This window comes from Thunnus maccoyii, chromosome 5 (assembly GCF_910596095.1).
Source record: "Thunnus maccoyii chromosome 5, fThuMac1.1, whole genome shotgun sequence".
NCBI classification, from domain to species: Eukaryota; Metazoa; Chordata; class Actinopteri; order Scombriformes; family Scombridae; genus Thunnus; species Thunnus maccoyii.
Window position 1 is genome coordinate 2790499 of NC_056537.1, and position 20213 is coordinate 2810711.

Below are 20213 nucleotides of genomic sequence, written 5' to 3' on the forward strand. Positions count from 1 at the left end.
TTTTCCATTGGAACAATTGCTTTCTGATTGGCTGCTGTTTCTCACCGTTGCATTTGTTCAACACTCATAAATATAATTTCTATTCACATGGCTTTTTTGCTCCTCGCATGGGAAACTAATGATAATGATTTTACAACTGTCCAGTTAAATCAAATCTGTTGTTTGGCATCCAATGACATGCTTTTTTAATAATATGGGACCTGAATTATGAATAGGGGGGCACTGAAAAACGTGAAAGGCCCTCTCTAGAGCCAGTGTTTGGTTTGTCCACTCTGGGCTACTGTAGAAACATGGCGGTGCAAAAGTAAAGTAATGAAAATACAGTGATTCTTATTCTAAGGTGATTAAACACTAATTAAAATATACTTATGAATATTATATTCCATGTCTTCCAATATTCCTGCCAGTAGATCCCCCCATGTTTTACACACTTGTCCTTTAAAATTTATAACAAGCTAATTACATTTTTTTTTTAATGAAAAAAACAAATCAGACACATTTTATTATAAAGCAGAGTATTTTTTATGTCCTAAAACATATCTGGAGGGGATCTTTAAAGAATGAGCTCATGGAAATATCAGAGAGCAAAGTCAGGGAAAGGCTACATTATCAGTGTGTTGGCTTTACATCTGAGTCTTGCAACCAAGATTACATCATTCCAGTGTGTTGTCTACATGTTGGCCATGAGTCATTCACCATAAATCAGCCAGTCTGACACAGCAGCAATAAAACAGTTACCCGGGAAGCCTCCAGATGTCATTTGCTGCGCACCTCCGTCATCTTGCAGTGAATTATGCTTCTATTTCAAGGATAAGATTAATCAGTCATGTTATGTGTCAGAGCAGAGGAGAATGAATAATACCCACAGAGAGGGGGAAGGACTGTAACTGTCAGAGAGAAACAGGAAGTTATGAGCTGAGGGAGGAGCTGAAAGCAAAAGAGGCCAGTTTCATTTTGTCCTAGCGCGCATAAAACCTGTATACCTGGGTCGAGACGGACAGCTTTCACTGACTTCCACTTTCAGGTAAATAATCTTTTTGTTTTTCCATCATCTCTAAACTAAACTCCTCAGCTTACGGCTCTTCTTGAGTCCTCTTGTTGATTCTGTGAGCAGGTTAGTGTGCTGCAGAGTCAGCATGTAGATCAGTAGTGCAGGGAGTCATTTCTCTACATGTTACAACAAGTTTCATCTTACAACCGATTTGCGGTTTAGTGGAAGAGAAACGTTTCACACAGTGTTCACACAGTCCACAGAAGTTTGATCTGTCACCAGATAAACCTGGTGAAAACTGACACACAGACAAAGGCGAGTTATTTCCTCCTGGGCAAAGAGGGAGAAATAATTACCTCAGTCATGCTTGGTACCTGCTCGTATGAGTGAATGGACACAGACAAAGGAACAAACTGTGCAGATTAAACAAAGACAAGTATTTCTCCTCCCAATATATAATAATGCTAAACTTTATTGATGCAGCAAAACAGATATAATGTGTTTTACATGGGAAAATCAGAATAAAACACTCTAATGAAATAAAATCAGGCCACTAAAAGTACAGAGAATGAGATACAGATACAGATATTAGTAGAGATAAGAGACAGATAGAGATAAAACATATTAGAACTAAAGTAAAACAAAAAACAAGAGGCTTTATTTTTAAGATAAGTATAGAGAAGTGATTTAAAAGATGTCACTGATGAGGAAATAAAGATTTTCTATAAGTCTGAAATCAATCTTACATACTGTGGCTTTAAGTAGAAATGCTGAAAAGTTATTATAGATTTGGGTTTTGTAGAATACTGCATTTTATTTCAAACATTTTTATTGAGCAGCTTGCTCCAGGATATTTATTACTATTTATCAGGGGGAAATGTTCATTAATCAAAACAAATCAAAACTTCACTGTTAAAGGACAGGTTCACCATTTTTTCAAGTGTGTCTTAAAACAACAGTCAGGTGTCCATAGCAACAGTGAAAGAGGTTTTCCTCGCTGTAATCATTCCTCCTGTTCATACTGGATATTAAAAATTCCCCTTCAAATGTGCTTTCAGTGTAAGTGATGGAGGCCAAAATCCACAGTGTGTCCACACAGTCCTTTAAAAGTCTCTGTGAAGCTTCTATTCAGCTTCATCAGTCTGAGTTAGTCATATCAAGTGGATATCTGACACATTTACAGTCTTTTTAGCATCAAATGTCCTCTTTCCTCAGACAGCGTTTCCCTGTTAAGCTGCAGTGGAAAACCACTGGCCTGCTTTTCGCGTAAAATAAGGAGGCCATCAGCCATTCAAGGATCTAATAATATAACAGCCACTTCCTGTTTTGTAGCTCCATGAACGTACACAACTGCATCATCTGCATTTTGCGTTTGAACTTCAGGACAATTTAGAAGCTCGTCATTTATACAGACATTTTATAAAGAGACCTTGGGTCAAGTTGTACTACAGACTGACATTCAGTCAGTAAGTGGAAAACAAAGGAACAGTAACATCAACATAAATAAAAAATAACAATAATGTACAAATACAGCCCAATTTTCCAGTATGTATTTCACTCATACCTGTATTTACTATACTGTGGAATAAGACTAATATTAATACTAATAGGGTGTAAAATGATGCTAAGGGTTTTCTAATTCTTTTAAAGCATTTTAGTATCAGCTTTATTATCCAAGTATGTTTATTTCAATTAAGTTTTGTTCTTGGCAGTAACAAATCTGCAAAACTTTTCATATTCAGCATATTAAGAATGAACTCAAATACAAAATCAAATTATGAACAATTTGTGTAGTTTTTATCTGCTTATAAAGTCCGACTCATCTGAAAAAGTTTCACTTCCTGCTGCAGAGGGATTTTGTTTGTGTGGATCAAACAGCAAAACTGTTTTTACTGTTTTTAAGGAAGCAGTTAGGTTGGATTTGAGACTGACATCCTCGGGGTGATGAGCTGTGATACTTTACACCGTCATCATGAATTATTGATGGACTGTCTCCTTGCTCACCTGAGAGCCGAGCTCAGCGTTACAGGCCTCCCTGATTGGATTTGGAGAGTAGTCCCGTGGGAAATTTTACTCCACTCAACATTTCACCTCATTTTTTATCTGCTCAGTTCACCTGAGTGCCCTTAAAGTCACTATGATTAAATTCATGTCAGCCCGGTTCAATACAGAGCCAGCTGCTGATAATTATAGTGAGCCTGTTATGTTGTTTAAAAGGGTTGTTATACAACTTTCTATTGAACAGGTTTGTGGATAATCCAGAGTAACTGGGACTGTGTGAGAGAAAGTCTCAGGAAATGAGTCTCTATAGCCTTTAACTCTATAGCCGCAGACCTCAGAGATGAGGCATTAATTGTTTTTCAGTATATTTATTAAATCACCATTCAGAGATATTGATGGGATAATACCACAAAGGTTAAGTTATATTGTGTGTTTCAATGAAGTTCCTGACCATGTCACAGTGGCTGCCCAGGTCTTTATTAAAGTCTTTCTCTCCATATATAACAAACCAATGACTTATTACACAGCAGGATGGTTTGTGCTCTTTCCAGTTCATCAAACTTATGTTTGTGGTTGAGAGACATCCAAACGTTAAAGACAATTCCTAGGAATTACATTTTCTGGCCCAGCAGGTATACGACAGGATGAACCAATAATTGGCACATAAGATTTGATACATAAATGAAACTTGGACCAAAAGGTTTTCACTTCTGGACATTTCTATAAAAATTGTAACAAAGAACCTCTGATCCCACAACCATGCCGACATTGGGGCATCAGACATAATTTGGATAATTGTTCTTGATTTGAAAGTATAATGGGAGTAACATAAGCTCTGCACAGAGTTTTATTCTGAATTATCTTATATCTTACACATTTAGAGGATTTGAATGCTGATTTCCATATGTTTTCCTACTCTGTGCTTGTTCATTCAAATCCTGCTCTCATGCAACTGGATGAAAGCAAATGAAATGAAAACAATCTTCATGGTTTGATTACGCAAACCAACAAAATACACCTGCAGGTACCAACACTTTTAGAGGCATATTTTTCAACTTGGGACAGAGCCAGGCAGCTGTTTCCTCCTGCTGTCAGTCTTAATATTAAACTTGAACACTTTCTCAGACAAAAAAATGTCAATTTAACTTAGTTCAATTTAATTCAGTTTGGTTCAGATTATTTGAGTTGACTGGGGCTCGTTTAACCTGGAATTATTTTGCATTCAGCTTTGTTTTATAATTTCTTTGTGTCCTCTCTGTCTCTCCAGCTGGTCATGGACTTCATAGATCCCATCCTGTCCATTGCATCACAGATCTACACCCTGGTTGACAATGTTAAGGCCAATAAGAAGCGCTGCCGCCGTGTCGCCCAGCGAGTCGAAGCCCTGGACGAGCTGGTGAGGTCCATCAAAAAGAGGGAGATGGCCCATATCTCTGTTGTAGAAAAGGCTCTAAAGGAACTCGCCATCACTCTGGAATCAGCACAGGAGCTCATCAAGAAATACACCTTGGCCAACTGGATGGAGCGCATCCTGAACTCCAGCAGCCATGGAGACGAGTTCAGCACTGTGAACGAACGCCTCAACGACGCCTTCCAGGTTCTGTCTGGAGCTCTGCAGGTGGAGCAGGGGAACATGCTGTACCAGGTGTTTGAATTGGCCTCCAGAGAGAAAGAAGACGAGGTGGACGGGAGGACGGACGATGCAGAGCTGAAGAAATGTGAGGGAAACTGGTTTTGGCTTTGCCTTTGTAGAGTAGGTTGAGCAAAAGTCAGATGGTCCATATGAGCCTAAATTTGATTTTTTTAGTTTTGATCTTATAGGACAGGTTCACAATTTTTCAAGTGTGTCTTAAAACAACAGTCTGTGAGTGATGGAGGCCGAAATCCAGTGTGTACACACAGTCATTTAAAAGTTGATGTAAAGCTTACATGAGGCTTCAGCAGTCTGAGTTAGTCATATCAAGTGGATATCTGACACATTTACAGTCTTTTTAGCATCAAATTCCCTCTTTGTGTTTCCTCGGACAGTGTTTCCCTGTTGAGCTGCAGGTGGAAGTATAGTAACAAAAAGAGGAACTTTGGCACTAAAAAGACTGTAACATTGAAAGATATCTACTTGATTTGACTCATTTGGACGCTGAAGCTTCATATTAGCTTCAGATAAACTTTGAAATACATTTTTGCACAGGAGGAGGACTGTGAATTTTGTCCCCCATCACTTCCATTGTAAGGTCATTATGAAGGGATCTTCTAATGGTCAGTATGAACAGGAGGAATGATTACAGCAAGAAAAACATGTTTCACTGTTCATTTGAGCTCCTGACTGTTGTTTAAAGACAGACTTGAAAAACTGTGAACCCGTCCTTTAAAAACTGAGCATTTCAAATTAGGGCTGCAACTAATGTAATGAATTATTTTCATTATTGATTAATCTGTCATTTATTTTCTCAATCAATTGATTAGTCATTTGGTCTATCAAATGTTAGAAAATGGTGAAAAATGTCAATCACATGCAACCTCAAATGTCTTGTTTTGTCCACAACCCGAGGATATTCAGTTGACTGTCACTAAAGAAACCAGAAAAGCTGGAATCAGAGATATATTGCTTTTTTTTTTTAATGACTCAGAACGATAAATCGATTATGCAAATAGTTGGCAATTAATTTTTTGTTAATCTACTAATCCATTAATGAATCATTACTCTAAAAAGCATTTACCAAATCATAGTCTGTGTCTGACTGTAACCAAACCTGACTAAGATAAAGATATGAGTTCAGTGTTTACTAAATTGATGTTCCTTTGTAAGATCTTGTGGGAAAGCAGAGTAGAGAGGTTGGACTGGATTCAAAGTCTGGTTGTCTTTGTATAATCAGTGTTTGTCTGTTCCTCAGTGCTCCTGGACCACATGAAGGAGCAGAGGGAGAAAACAGACGCCATGCTGAAAGAGTTCAACATGGTCAAAGTCAATGTGGAAAAATTCATGGAGATGTGTGAGTACATTAAATCTCTTAAAGGGGTCATATTCTGCAAATTTCCAGGTCTGTATTTATATTCTGGGGCTCAGTTAAAAACTCCTTATTTATCTTATACCGGCTCTTTATGCAGCCCCTCAGATCAGCCTTTGTCTGAAACAGGCAGTTTTAGCCTGTTTTGGAGGCTACATCAACAAATCATGAAACAAACTATAGTAGCAGGATTTCACTACTTTTTCTCGTTCTTTACTAGAAATGTCAACTTCTCAAATACATGTCTCTGGTTCCTCATTTGATGCTCCAAAACTGAAACAAGGTTGCAGTAGGGGCATCAAGGCAGTCTGACACATTTCATAATGCTTTTGGTGCGTATTCAGCCATTTGAAACAATAGATATACTTCAAAACGCACATCAGACTCTTTCAGAGTACTTGAGCCTTTAACTGCAACAGCAGATTTAACATCATTTCTTTTTTTCCCCTTCTTTTTTTATGAATGAATAATAGGAATAGAACCAATACATTACCATTTTTTAAGAAATAAGGAAACATCAAATAATTTTATTGAATTTAGTAATAAAAATATATAAATTCTTAAATTGATTTTCTCTCATATTAGAGATAATAGAAGCCATGAAATTAGTTGTAGAAGCAGCAAAAGTGGAATAGAAGCTGTAGCATTAGTCAGAGTAGTATTAGTATTTCTAATTATTATTATTAATCTGTAAATAAATTATGATGAATGAGTGAATGAATGAATGAATGAATTTCTTTCCCTCCTCAAGCTTCAGCTGCTGATTGCAGACAAAGTGAGTCAGTTTGATTTTTTTTTTTTTTTTTTTTTTTAGTTTATTTGTCAGGGACGATGCAAAAAAAACATTGTAACAGGTTTAAATAAATAAGTTTAAATAACATGAAACAGATGTATTGCATATAGGATTTGTAGCCAAGGCTAATTTGTGACCCCTGTCCCTGGTTAGGGTTTTACACTTAAAATAGTCATAACATATCACTACCAGAAATACATTAATTAAATAAAGCTCATAATAAATAGTGACATTCTCAGTAACAACAGTATTTACATCACATAACAATCAGTTTACATGTGTTGCATATGTGTGCACATGTGTATGTTCCCTAATTCATGGCAATGATGTATTTATGTGCATAATATTTAGCAGTGTATGTGTCCGTGTACATACATGCATAATCTGTATCAGTGCATGTATGTTTATCTGTATGTATCTGTTCGTCTATCTATGTGTACATGTCCATGTGCATGTACACATGGATTGCAGGTTTGGTTTTGTTTCAGCCAGTGTTTCACCTTTTCATTAAATGTTTTCAGATCAGTTTGTATTTTCATTTCTGTTGGTAGGGCAATCCAAAGATGTATCCCTTTCACTGAAAAAGATGACTGACTGAAAGTAGTTTTGCACTGTGCTACCCTGCAGTTGCCATTGCTGATCCCCTCGTGATTATTCTATTGGTGTATATTTTTGTCACATTTGGACAAAGTATAGCTGGGTCAAGATTATTCAAACATTTAAAAATCAGTTTGATAAAAGAAAACTTGATAAAACTGTCATAACTAAGCAACTTGTACTTTTGTAGAATTATACAGTGGTGTCATTTCATTTGTTTTCAGTCCATTATTTTCAGTGCTTGTTTGTATAATGATTTAACGGGTTTAACAGTTGACTGTGAGGCCTGGCTCCATACAGTAACACAATAAGATAAATGTGAAAATATCATGGCATGCATAAACAGTTGAGCTGCCTTACGGGGTATGTAATATCTTATCATTCTAAAACAGTTCAGATTTTCTTGACTGTCTTAGCTTTTTAACATGTTTATCAAATTTGAGTTGGGAATCCAAAATAACACCTGAAATTTTAAAGTCACTGACTTCCTTTATTTCCTCTTGATCTATTTTGATTATAATCTTGTCTTTTGCTTTCCTTCTCATGGAGAAACACATTGACACAGTCTTTTTAAGATTCAGCGTTAGATGATTGTTTTTGAGCCATTGGGAAATACCCTCCATTTAATTTGTTAATATCTCTGCTGCAACAGAAGGGGTTTTAGCTGATACATAAATGATTGTGTCATCGGCATTTTTGTGGATGTGTGGCAATATAAAATAAAACTATTAAAGTCTTAAAACTAGATTTTGAGACAGAATCCCTCTTCCAGACCACAAGATGGAAGATGGAGGACCTGTAATAGCTGATGTTACAGCTATCCAGTGGTGCAAATTTCTAACAAATTTGCATTTACTCTGATTATGGTTAATGGACTGTACTTTTATAGCACCTTTCTAGTCTTCCAACCACTCAAAGCGCTTTTACACTACAAATCACATTCACCCATATTTATACGCTGAATGGGTACAGGGGCTACCATGCAAGATCCCAACCTGCCCATCAGAGGAAACTAACCATTCACACACATTCACAGCCATCAGGAGCAATTTGGGGTTTAGTATCTTGCCCAAGGACACATCGGCATGTGGACTGGGGGAGCCGGGAATCGAACCTCCAATCTTCCGATTAGTGGACAACCCGCTCTACCTCCTGAGCCATATGATACAGAGACAATGTGGGGCTTTTGGGGCAGTTGCCCACTTTGCCTGCTTGATAATCCAGCCTTTCTTATAACTTTATGTTTTTTTACAGTGAATAAGCCCAGCCCCAATGATGAGGTCATCCGTATGATCAAAATGGACGAGCTGAAGTACGAGTACCCCAAACAACCCTTCATGAAAACATCAAACTCAGAGGTTTACAGAGGACAGTACCGTGGATTCACAGTGGCCATCAAGCGATACAACGACCCTGTGAACACCTCCCCAAGGTAGAGAATAATACCAGTGTGGCTTTATTTTTAATTCTATTTAATTTACACCAGTATTTCAGCTGACAACTCTGCCTCCTTTAGAGCTGAAAGCTCCAACTATCTCTTCTTCTGCAATGTGTCAGTGGTGGAATGTAACCAAGTACATTTACTCAAATACTGTACAATTTTGAGAGACTTGTACTTTATTTGGGCGTTTCTTTCTTTCTATTTACTCCACTACATTTATCTCACAGTTGAAGTTGCTTTCCAGATCAATATTTTATAAGTAAATTACATGATGTGTTGTTATAGAGGCAATAACAGTAGCTGCATTAAAATGCAATTAACATGTATACGTCAGTGAATATTAATATTCCAATGATGTATACCATTATATATGATAAATGTAACACTCTAAATGGGGTTGAAAAATTTTACTTTTAATACTTCAAGTACATTTTGCTGCCAATACTTCTGTACTTTTACTTCATTTTAAATGCAGGACTTTTACTTGTAATGGAGTATTTTTTCATTGTGGTATTTCTAATTAAAAGATCTCAGCACTTCTTTAACCACTGGCAGGGTTGTACCTATCGGTGTTCCAAGAATCCATTAAAAGACAAACTTCTCTATTGAATAACACAATCAAATGCAGAATTAAAACAATTACTGGACTTTTTACCCTGTTTACGCTTAGACTGCGTCTACATTAAGCCGCTAAATTCTAAAATGCTGTTTTCAAGCATGAACGACCTACGTCCAAAGCAGGAGTTTCAGTTTGTTTTCAGTTTGTTTCTGCAAATACTTCCATCGACATTAAAATGCCAAAACTGGTAGTTCTTCTCCTACTGAGCATGTGCAGAGGATAGACAGGGAAGTCAGCCACAGAAAACCAGCGAAGAAGAAACAGTATACTATTTCTGTTTCTCTGGTGGCTTCCTGACATTTAGTTTATTGCGAGCAGATTACAACAGTTTGAGCAGAGAAATGTGGTAGATAGCTATGTTTAACTCTAAACAAGCTGTCAAAGCAGACAATAAAGAGACCAACACTCGCATGAAGCCGCCCACCATTGTTGTTATTGTTTACTCAAATACTGTACAATTTTTCCCTGTGAACACTACAACGTCAAGCCGGCGTTTTCAAATTCACACACTCTTGAGGCCATTTTGGAAATAGACATGTCCACACTAAGCCAGCTTAATTCGTAAATGTATCGACTTTTCTCTGTTTTGGCCCTCCATCCACAGTTTTTCTTCTCTGAAAACGGAGCTTTTCCAAAATGGCCTCCAGAGTGTGTAAATGTGAAATCGCCGGCCTGGCATTGTAGTGTGTATGGGAAAAATGGAGCTTTGTAGAAGCTCTGTCATATTGATGACAAAACAGATGGTGGCAGTGGCGCAGCATTTCATTGGAAGAGGAAGAAGAAACACGGCAATAACTAACACAGTAGGAGCAGAACGAGCTGAAACTCTTGAATTTATTTGGCTTAATGTAGATGTGGCCACTCATGTGTCCCAGATACTGTAACTCAAAAAACTTACTCCATCTAAGATGCAGCTCTGATTTTGAGATACATTGTGAACCCAATTTGCTTAAATCTATAATCTATAGCATTTGACCATGAGGAAATTAAAAGTGTACAAATGTGGTATTTGAATATTAGCTGAGTAAGAGACGTAAAATGACAACAAGTCAAATAGACATTGATTCCTTCCAGCCAATTGTTACACACCGTCATCACTTTGAGCTCAGACTTTTTTATTCAAGGATGTGACTCACTGTATTTGCCACATATCAACAAAAACATTTTCTCCATATTTAGGGAGGTGCAGACATTTTTCAAGAAGGAAGTTGAAACCATGAGGCGCTTTGAGTCACCCAACATCCTGCGAATGTTTGGCATCTGTGTCCAGGATGAAGATGGTGAGTAGACCACAGCTTCACAGAATATCAGACGCATCACAAGCTGGCTGTGATGTTACTCAACCTGTTGTATCTTTGTCACTGTCACATTACTGGACATAAATGATTTGGGTGGCAATTTTACAGAAATAAGACTTTGACTATGGCTTGGATCTAACTTATAGTCAGTCTTCAGATAGACGTCTAAATTCATCTGTTGCGTTCTTGACTATCTTAACCCTTAAATACTGTTCATATTCTAACAGTGTCCCCTCATAATTAGTTTCTATTCCCATTTTCTGAAAAACAAATCTAGTTTTCATTCATAATTAATACTATTAAGACTATTAATCCTCAGTTAAGTTGCAGAGGGCAGAGAGTGTATTTCATTATGGAGCGAAAACATTACAATCACACTATATTATGGTCCTATGTTATATAAAACAGGAGAAAATAACAGCCTTTATGATTTCAATGTATGTTATATAATGTAAGAGAATGCTTTTGATTTTTTTAATAAATAAGAACCACTCTCTATGTACTGAAATGCATTTCAGCTGCACAAAAATGAAAAAAGTTGAGATATTTTTGTATATTTTGGGTCACTTTAGGAAAAGTCATAAAATGTAATGCTAAAAGAAAGGTGTTTGGGGTGTTTTTATTGCTCTCAAATGTAAAAATGGGTCAAAGTTGACCTGAACAGTTAAGTTAACTTGAATTCTGGGTAAATTAAGCCTTGTTTTAAACTAAAAACCATGGCTGACTGAGTAATTGTGTCAAACTGCTCAGCTACCTTCACTCCAGCAGAAAACCTCTATCCAAACACTACAGAGCAGTTTGTGAAACCGCCCCTGACACCTCTCTCCAACCTGGTGGTCCTAATTAATGTTGTACAATAAAAGCAGTAATGTATTATTGTATTAAAATGATAAATTACAATAATATGACATGTATTTGTGGCTACCTGAAGGACCCAGCCCTCAGTTCCTCATCATCACCGAGTACTGTGAGAAGGGAAGTCTGCGACAGGTTCTGGACTCAAACTGCAAACTGTCCTGGACCAGGAAAGCTCGAATGTGTCTGGACGCAGCACAAGGACTCTACCGGTCAGATTACAACTAATAATTCTTTGTCTAATTTATTGACAAATTTCAATTATGTGCAAAAAATGATAAAACACAGAAAGAAGGAGAGATAAACGCTTATTTGTGCAGGCGAGATTAAAAAACGCCATCTTATCTGTAACATTTTCAGAGGCAGGAGGTTATGTTTTTAGAAAATCATACAAATATGCAAATGCATACACAAATAATAATACATATTGCTATAAAGGTCTATATATCAAGGTTCAAATAATTTCATCTGGTTTTGTTTTGCTTTTTAAATTTGAATAGTTTCTAAATTTGTCCAAAAGTCAAAATTCATGAAAATACCAAATTTTGTAAGATTTCTGGGTTTCTTTTTAATGTTATAATAATTAATTATGATATAATAATAATGTTATAATAAGCTTTATCAAGCATCAAATAACTTGAAAGAGCAGTCTTCATCTGCTGTGAAGGAGTTGGCAATAGCAATGCATTTCCTAACTTCCAATAGTGCAAGATCAATATATATTTTGTTATGTGAACTCCACCTGTCGTGTCTACTAGTACCTAATTAAACAAAGTCTAGGATGTAGCGATATATATTATAGTTCATGCACAGAAGAGATTTCCAAAATGCAGTATAAGGATCACATGACCACAACATAAAACCACCTATGACTCAGGAGTTATGAGCCAAAACATTCATGATTGATTGATTTACAAATGGCCACATAGTGGTGCCATCCAAAAACATATAGTTTGTTCCTATATTTCTACCAAATATCACTGTTCACAAGTTTTTGAGATGTTACACTAACTAACAAGACAAAAAGACAAACAGCACTGAAAACATGATCTTCATATTAAACTAATTTATTATAATATAATACATATAATTTAATAATATAATACATTTGGCCACTAGGGGGCAGAACAACTATCATATGGTTACCTTATAAATTTTGCAGCTTGCAAGACCAAACAACAACATGATCATCCCAATGAACTTTTATTTGTATCCATGTGATGAATGTAACATGGCTTTCACACCAAATGTGTAAGTGTGACAGTATATAAAGATGGATGTAGTGAGTTGTCAATCAACCCCCGCACAGCAGACATCAAAGCTACAAATCTTATTAGGGGAGCAATTATTTACAAAATGACCACCAGCACACTTATTAGAGGGCCTGAATTTAGAGATTGAGACCATAATGACTTGTTGAAATCAATGATTGACTTAGTATTTGTAGAGAGAAGTTGAGGCTTTTTGAATGGGAGTTGGAGCAGCTAGTGGCTGTCGGTGGTACTTTAAGGTACTTCAGCCTCAAGCTGCAGTAGCTGCCACTTGGTGACATCGCACAGAGAAAGGACATTATTTCTAATAAACACGGAGGCTGCTCTCTCTCAGGCAGCACCATGTAGATTTTCCTCCAGGTTTCGCAGACAAAGTTCTACTGAATCAAACTTTGACCCCAAATAACCTGACGTCCATAACTTGTGGCCAATGGGACTCTGATGGCACTGACAGGAAACTGAGGTTATGACAGTGACGATTTTACTGCAGAGATAAATGGAGGACAAGTTATCTTTGTCCAGTCCCACCAGGAACTGCATAAAAACATGGCAGAAAATATAAGAGGATGGTGAAATGAATATTGTGATTGTCCACAGATTCCCCGTTCGCTGCCTTTGTACATTTATGTGCTGCTCTTCATTCTCCACACTACCTCCTGCAAACTATCAGCTCCTGAAGCCACCATAAGTCCAATATTCACTCTCCTTTTAGCTTTTGTTTGATCTCCACCAAATCCTGATAAAAATATCTGGCTCTTTAGCTTCTAGATGTTCCACTTTATTCACCAGTTAGTTTCTAACTTTGTCTGTCTGCAGTTTGGTCAGGTGGGCAGGTGGGTTTTTTAACAGAAAACAGCTGCTGTTGCTGGAACCATACAGTAAAGGTGCTGTAAAAACAAAACTAGTAGTTGAAAGATGCTCTGTGGTTCAGACAAGCAGTCGTTTCTGTTTCAGTGTTAGTAAAAAGAAATATTGATTACTCCAGCTTCAAATTAAATTCAATGTTCATGATTTCTTGTTTATAATAAAAAGTTCTAATGATTATCACTGTTGTGTCTTAGACTGCACCAGACAGAAGAGAAATGTAAGGTTCATGGATGCATCAACAGCAGCAAGTTCCTGGTGGCTGAAGGCTACAGAGTTAAGGTACTGCAGCCAGTGCATGCTGGGATTGCTTCTGGCCCATTGGTTGGTGAGAACAAATGAAGTCTTGATGTTGTTGTTTGTGGTTTTTGGTACAGTTGGGAGGTTTTGAGCTGGCGAAAACTGAGACATCACTAAGAAAGATGACGAAGGACAAACACATCAGGTCGCTGTGCTACTCCTCTCCTCAGATGCTCAACAACATCAACCACATCTACAGCAAGGAGTGTGAGATGTACAGGTCAGACAACCAGGAATTACATCCGCAGAGATGTTAAACTATGTTAAGTTGTTGCTGACAGATTTATGAGTGCTTTACTAATGCTTTATAGATCAGATGTAAGCCGTTAATAAGTGCAAATTTAGGTTAGCCAGGATGTGAAGAATCCTTTTATCATTTCCATCTGGTCAGAATTCATCATCAATGTTGGTAATTCATTCATAAATGTTGTAATAAACCAGCAAGTCTCCAGTTATATAAATTAATAAGTCACTAGTGCAGTGCCTGTTCAAAATGTGCCTTTTCGGGCCGATTGCTTTGCCTCCAGCCATGACTTCAATACATAGAAAATTTAATATAGTTGATGTGAGGTGTGAATGAGTATATACACATACGACATGAAAGAAACTAACAGTATATTATACACAGATGATATAAATAACAAGTACTCTAATAGTATATAAATTTTCTTTTCTCATTTCAAGCAGCCTAAAATAAAGTGGATCGATCACATTCAGATTTTAGTGGGTATGTTTCTCCAAAGATTTGTGCTTCGTCTGTAGTGGCACTTCATGGTTTCGGAACATATGAGACAAACTGGTTTTGAACTGCCCATGGAAAGTGTTTGCGCCGTTTTACATGTGTAACTACAGTCATTGTGTATCGGGCTCTGAGCGCTTCCAAAATACAGGTGACCTACGCACAACAATGTACCTGAACGCCTCCTTGAAGGCTCTGTTTTCACTGTATACTTTTCTCTTTTTAGAGCACTTTTCTCTGAGCACTTTTCTCTGACTTATGTCACGCCTCGTCTCTGGTCTCTCCCTGACTCCTTGACTATCGTGTGTCCAAATTGCATCAAATTTGACACGGTACCCCCTTTGGCTCCCAGCCATACACCCGTAAAATCTAGAGTCGATCAGATGAACAGTTCAAGAGATACACGAAGGACAAACAGACATACAGACAGTGATTCCTTCCTTTAGTAGAGATTAATAAAGGCTCATGACTTTCTCATTTTCTAATGAGCAGATATTCATGGTTCCCAGAGGATGAATCCTGCTGACTTTTGTGATCTCCTGACTTTCCACTAGCGCCACCAGGAGGTTGACATTTTGTGGTTCAAAGTGAAATATCTTGACAACTGTGTGATCCATTGCCATGACATTTACTGCAGATATTCATGGTCCCTGGATGATTAATTCTAATGACTTTGGTGATCCTCTGACTTTTCAATTAGTGCCATCATCTGGTCAGAATTTAATTTTCTCCAATACTTACATAATACCTGCAAAAGTAATGACATTCCTATCAGGCTCAGATGTACTTTGTGTTTAGCTCATGTCATAGAAATGATAAAAAACAAAAAAAAAAAACTCTCTACTTCAAGATGCAAAATTTCTTTTGAAGGACAAGAAAAAGTTTGTACAAAAGATTGCTCCAGACGTTGCTGATTTTATCAGGATATGTGTTCAGAGTACAAAAAATCTAATGACAAAGTTAAAAGAAAAAGAAATTTAAAGTCAAAACACTTAAAGGGCAGGTTCACAATTTTTCCAAGTCTGTCTTAAAACAACAGTCAGGAGCCCAAATGAACATTGAAACATGTTTTTCTTGCTGTAATCATTCCTCCTGTTCATACTGACCATTAGAAGATCCCTTCATAATGCACTTACAATGGAAGTGATGGGCAACAAAATCCACAGTCCTCCCTCTGTGCAAAAATGTATTTCAAAGTTTATCTGAAGCTAATATGAAGCTTCAGCGTCCAAATGAGTCAAATCAAGTAGATATCTTTCAACATTACAGTCTTTTTAGTGCCAAAGTTCCTCTTTTTGTTACTATACTTCCACCTGCAGCTCAACAGGGAAACACTGTCCAAGGAAACACAAAGAGGGAATTTGATTTGATCTGATAATGTTAAAGCCATAAAACACTGAAAAAGGCCACTGCTTTGCTCAATCTGCAGATATCAGCTGATGACTTCCCACTGCTCTCTGGTTCTCTGTCTATAGATGAGATGGACCAATGATTGAGTGAAGATTCTCAAATCAAGCAATAAATCATTTCTCACTATCTTGTAAATGTTGTCTTTCAGCTTTGGGATCGTCCTGTGGGAAGTTGTGACCCGTCAGAGACCTTTTGAAGGTGTGTATGTGCAGAGCGGACATCAACATCCAACCCCAAACCAACACAACTTAATGCTGACCACAGCCACTGCTCTCTGTGAAAAGAGGAAACATTCAACTTTTAACAGCTGCATGTCAAGCCTACAGTAGTTAATCTTCCATCCACTAGTTCCCTGTTAAAACCTCTTTGCAAGATATCTTGGTGTCCTGTTTGACAGCGATTTATAGTTATTAATAGGTCATTAATGAATGTAGAAACAAACAATTTTAGGCATGAAATTTGTTATAATCCCTCCTAGAGCTGCAACAATGAGCTATTTTAATAATCGAATTATTGTTATTTTGCAAAACAACTTCTCAGATGTGAGGATTTGATGGTTTTCTTTGTCTTTATCTTCCTTCATCAATTTGGGCTGTGGGAATTTGTAAAGGGCATTTTTATCACTACTTTGTGACATTTTATAGACAAAACTATAAATGGATTAAATGAGAATAATATTCTGCAGATTAATTGATAATGAAAATAATTGTTAGTTGCAGCCCTAATCCCTCCTGCACAGCTGCTACACTTGTACACTACACAAGCAACTCAAATCACAGATTGTGGTAAATTTGAGCTTTTTAAAGAATTTAAATATTACACACAATCAGATCTTCAGATATGTTAATTTCTAATAATTTTAGATTTATCGCTCCTGAATAAACTGCTTTATGCTGCAGTGCGTTGTATGTTACTATTATGTTATACTGTATTTCTTCCAGGTTGTTCAAGTAAAGAAATCTATCAGAAAGTATGCAATGAGAAATATCAAGAGCCGCTCCCGGACGACTGTCCTGAACCACTGGGATGTCTGATCAACGCCTGTCGGACCTATGATAGCTTCCATAGACCATCAGCTGGAGGTAAATTACAATCACTGTCATCATCATACACACGGTCACGTTAAAGGTGCTGTAGCTGCTAGAATGACTTACAATGAGTGGACAGGTTTCAGTGCATGATTTGATACTGTATATAGAGACATTATTTTATTGGATTATAATCAGTGATGGAAGAAGTATTCAGATCCTTTATTTCAGTAAAAGTACAGAAATGTACAAATACTCCATTACAAGCTTGATGTAGTTAAAGTATTGCAGTAAAAGTAGTGGTTTGGTCCCTCTGACTGACATATTATTATATATGACATCATTAGATTATTAATAGTGAAGCATCAGTGTTAGAGCAGCATGTTACTGTTGTAGCTGCTGGAGGTGGAGCTAGTTTACACTATTTTATATACAGTTAGCTAGTTTAGTCCAGTGGTTCCCAACCTAGGGGTTGGGCCCCTCCAAAGGGTCACCAGATAAATCTGAGGGGTCGTGAGATGATTAATGGGAGAGGAAAGAAGAAAAAACAAAGTTCTGATACACAAATCTGTTTTCAGTTTTTGGACTTTTTCTCTAATCTTTGATTAGATCTTTAACAATGTAGTGTAATTTATGAGCTCATAATATGTTATTTTATGTAAAATTTTAATCTGAAAAGTAACTAAAGCTGTCAAATAAATGTAGTGGAGTAGAAAGTACAATATTTCACTCTGAAATGTGGTGGAGTGGAAGTATAAAGTAGCATCAAATAGAGTATTCTCAAGTAAATTACAAGTACCTCAAAATTGTACTTAAATACAATACTTAAGTAAACGTATGTAGTTACTCTCCACCACTGTAATACCCCGTTCTAAAAGGTTGTTTACACTGTTAGCAAGCATCTATAATAATAATACTAATACTATGTCTATCTTTCTCTTCTACAGTGCTGGTGGATAAACTGCGCAGCGTGGTGGCACAGATGGAGGAGGAATGAAACATTTCATCCCTCTTCCTCCTCGTCAGCTGTCCTCAGGGATTCTGCTTGTGATCGTTCTCAGAAGAATGTTGTCAAGCCTAAAAACTGGCCTGTAACTAACAAAACTGTGATATAATTTAGAGCTGCAATGATTAGCTGATTTATCAATTAGTCACCAACAATATTTTATAATCGATGAGTAGTTTTGAGTAATTTTTGAGAAAAAATATCTAAATTCTCTGGTTCCAGCTTCTCAAATGTGAATATTTTCTAGTTTCTTTAGTCCTCTATGACAGTAACTGAATATCTTTGGGCTGTGGACTGTTGGTCAGGACAAAACATGAAGTTTGAAGACGTCACCTTGAGCTTTGGGAAACAGTGATCACCATTTTTCACCATTTTCTGACATTTTATAAACCAAACAAGTAACTGATTAAATGAGACAATTATTAGCAGATTAATCAATAACGACAAGTCACTAAAAGTCATAAGTAATTACCTCAGTTTACGGTGACTCTTGGATAAGCACGCCTTCAAACTACAGCAACCTGTTTCCCAAAATCAACCTTCTTATGGATCTTCTTACAATTATAGTGTGTTGTTTAAAGAGCATCATAACTTAAAATGTTTTTTTTAATGATTGTATATTAAGGACTCCAAACACTTGCAGGATGAACTGGTATTGTGGTGTCATTTTCGGGCTGGTAGTACTACAGTATTTTAGTGTACTTTCCAGAATAACTAGGTAAGTTGTATTCTATAGCACAACAAGTCTTCACGACCTTGTATATCTTCATTTCATACAAGAGCAGTATGTCGCTGTCATGTACAAACTTGTTACTCAGGAGATTTAACACTGGCTCTGCAGACTCTTGTAACTCCATCTCAATCTGAAAAGGGCTCTATCTAGTGGTGGCTGGTTGTAGCAACAAGCAAACTGAAACAAGTCTGTGTTTTTTTGTTGTTATTGTCTTTGACTCTTTCAGCCTTTATGTTTATTTTGATTACTGATTCTTTCTGTGATTAAAAGAGGTGACTGATGCAACATGAGTGGTGATGTTTAAATGCTAAAATACACACAAATATCACATATAACAAGGGTGGAACTAACAGTGCTTTAGATAACAGCCAGCATGCTCTGTACTTACCCTGTAACTACACATAACAAGGGGGGAACAATCAACTTAACTCATTCTGTAACTACAGAAGACAATGTGAGAACAATTTATTTCAATTTTACTTGCCTCAAAACAAGAACAAACTAAATTAACTACACAGTTTGCAATCAGAAGACTATATGAACCGTATATATGCGTTCTGATTCATACCTCATGTTTTATCTTTAGCTATATTTATATTAAGTATAGCTGTATAGTTATTTCCTGGGATGAAAGGAGACCTTGCACAGAGCTGAAAAAGGGTAATCTTTCACCTTGAGGAGCCGTAATGCCATATTAAAATACCAGGGAGAAGACTTTCAACATTTTAATGACTTCAGAATTGTCAACAAGTGAGTGACATCTTTGATGGGTGAGTTCTGACCAGCGATGGCAGGTGAAGCCACCAGGCCATAAATGAGCGCCAAGTGATGAAGTTTGCTGGTGAGGTGAAGTACAGTCTCCAGAAGCTGACAGCATCCATGACAACACATTGTCCCCTGGACTTTTGTTGCGAAGCAAATGCACAGATGTACCCCTTGGCTATTTAAGTAGCTTATCCCAAAATGAAAAGGGAACAATGTGATTGTTCATAAGGTCATTTTGAAATAAAATCACATTACATTTATTAAGTGCTGCAGAAGTCAACACTCCATCTTCCCTGAAACATCCAGATTTTTGCTCAGTTTTATGATCATACTATACCCTGTAATAACAGAATAGGTGCCTAGTAGTTAAACAAATAACTAAAGAGTTAATTCTCTCTAAATTTGTCCCTAATTTCAAGATTATTGCTCAGTAGCTCATACATACTGTAATAATAAAATAGGTACCCAGTAGTTAAAAATAACAGTATACAGTATAA

General features: G+C 36.9%; 1 protein-coding gene across 1 annotated transcript; it reads left to right on the plus strand.

Moving 5' to 3' along the window:
• Nucleotides 1–935: 935 nt before the first annotated feature.
• On the plus strand, nt 936–18405 carry LOC121896796 (mixed lineage kinase domain-like protein). Its single transcript, XM_042410821.1, has 11 exons — nt 936–1024; nt 4260–4710; nt 5884–5982; nt 8642–8819; nt 10627–10727; nt 11677–11812; nt 13933–14017; nt 14113–14255; nt 16333–16382; nt 17126–17266; nt 18160–18405. Exons 2-11 carry the CDS (start codon nt 4266–4268, stop codon nt 18207–18209), a joined length of 1428 nt encoding a protein of 475 aa, XP_042266755.1. The 5' UTR covers nt 936–1024; nt 4260–4265; the 3' UTR covers nt 18210–18405.
• Nucleotides 18406–20213: the final 1808 nt, after the last annotated feature.

What these genes read in the sequence shown, in the direction of transcription:
- LOC121896796 (XM_042410821.1), top strand. Translation starts at nt 4,266, where the DNA reads ATGGACTTCATAGATCCCATCCTGTCCATTGCATCACAGATCTACACC. An exon ending in CCTGTGAACACCTCCCCAAG is followed by an intron (nt 8,820 to 10,626) that starts GTAGAGAATAAT and finishes CTCCATATTTAG; the next exon opens with GGAGGTGCAGACATTTTTCA. An exon ending in CCATAGACCATCAGCTGGAG is followed by an intron (nt 17,267 to 18,159) that starts GTAAATTACAAT and finishes TCTCTTCTACAG; the next exon opens with TGCTGGTGGATAAACTGCGC.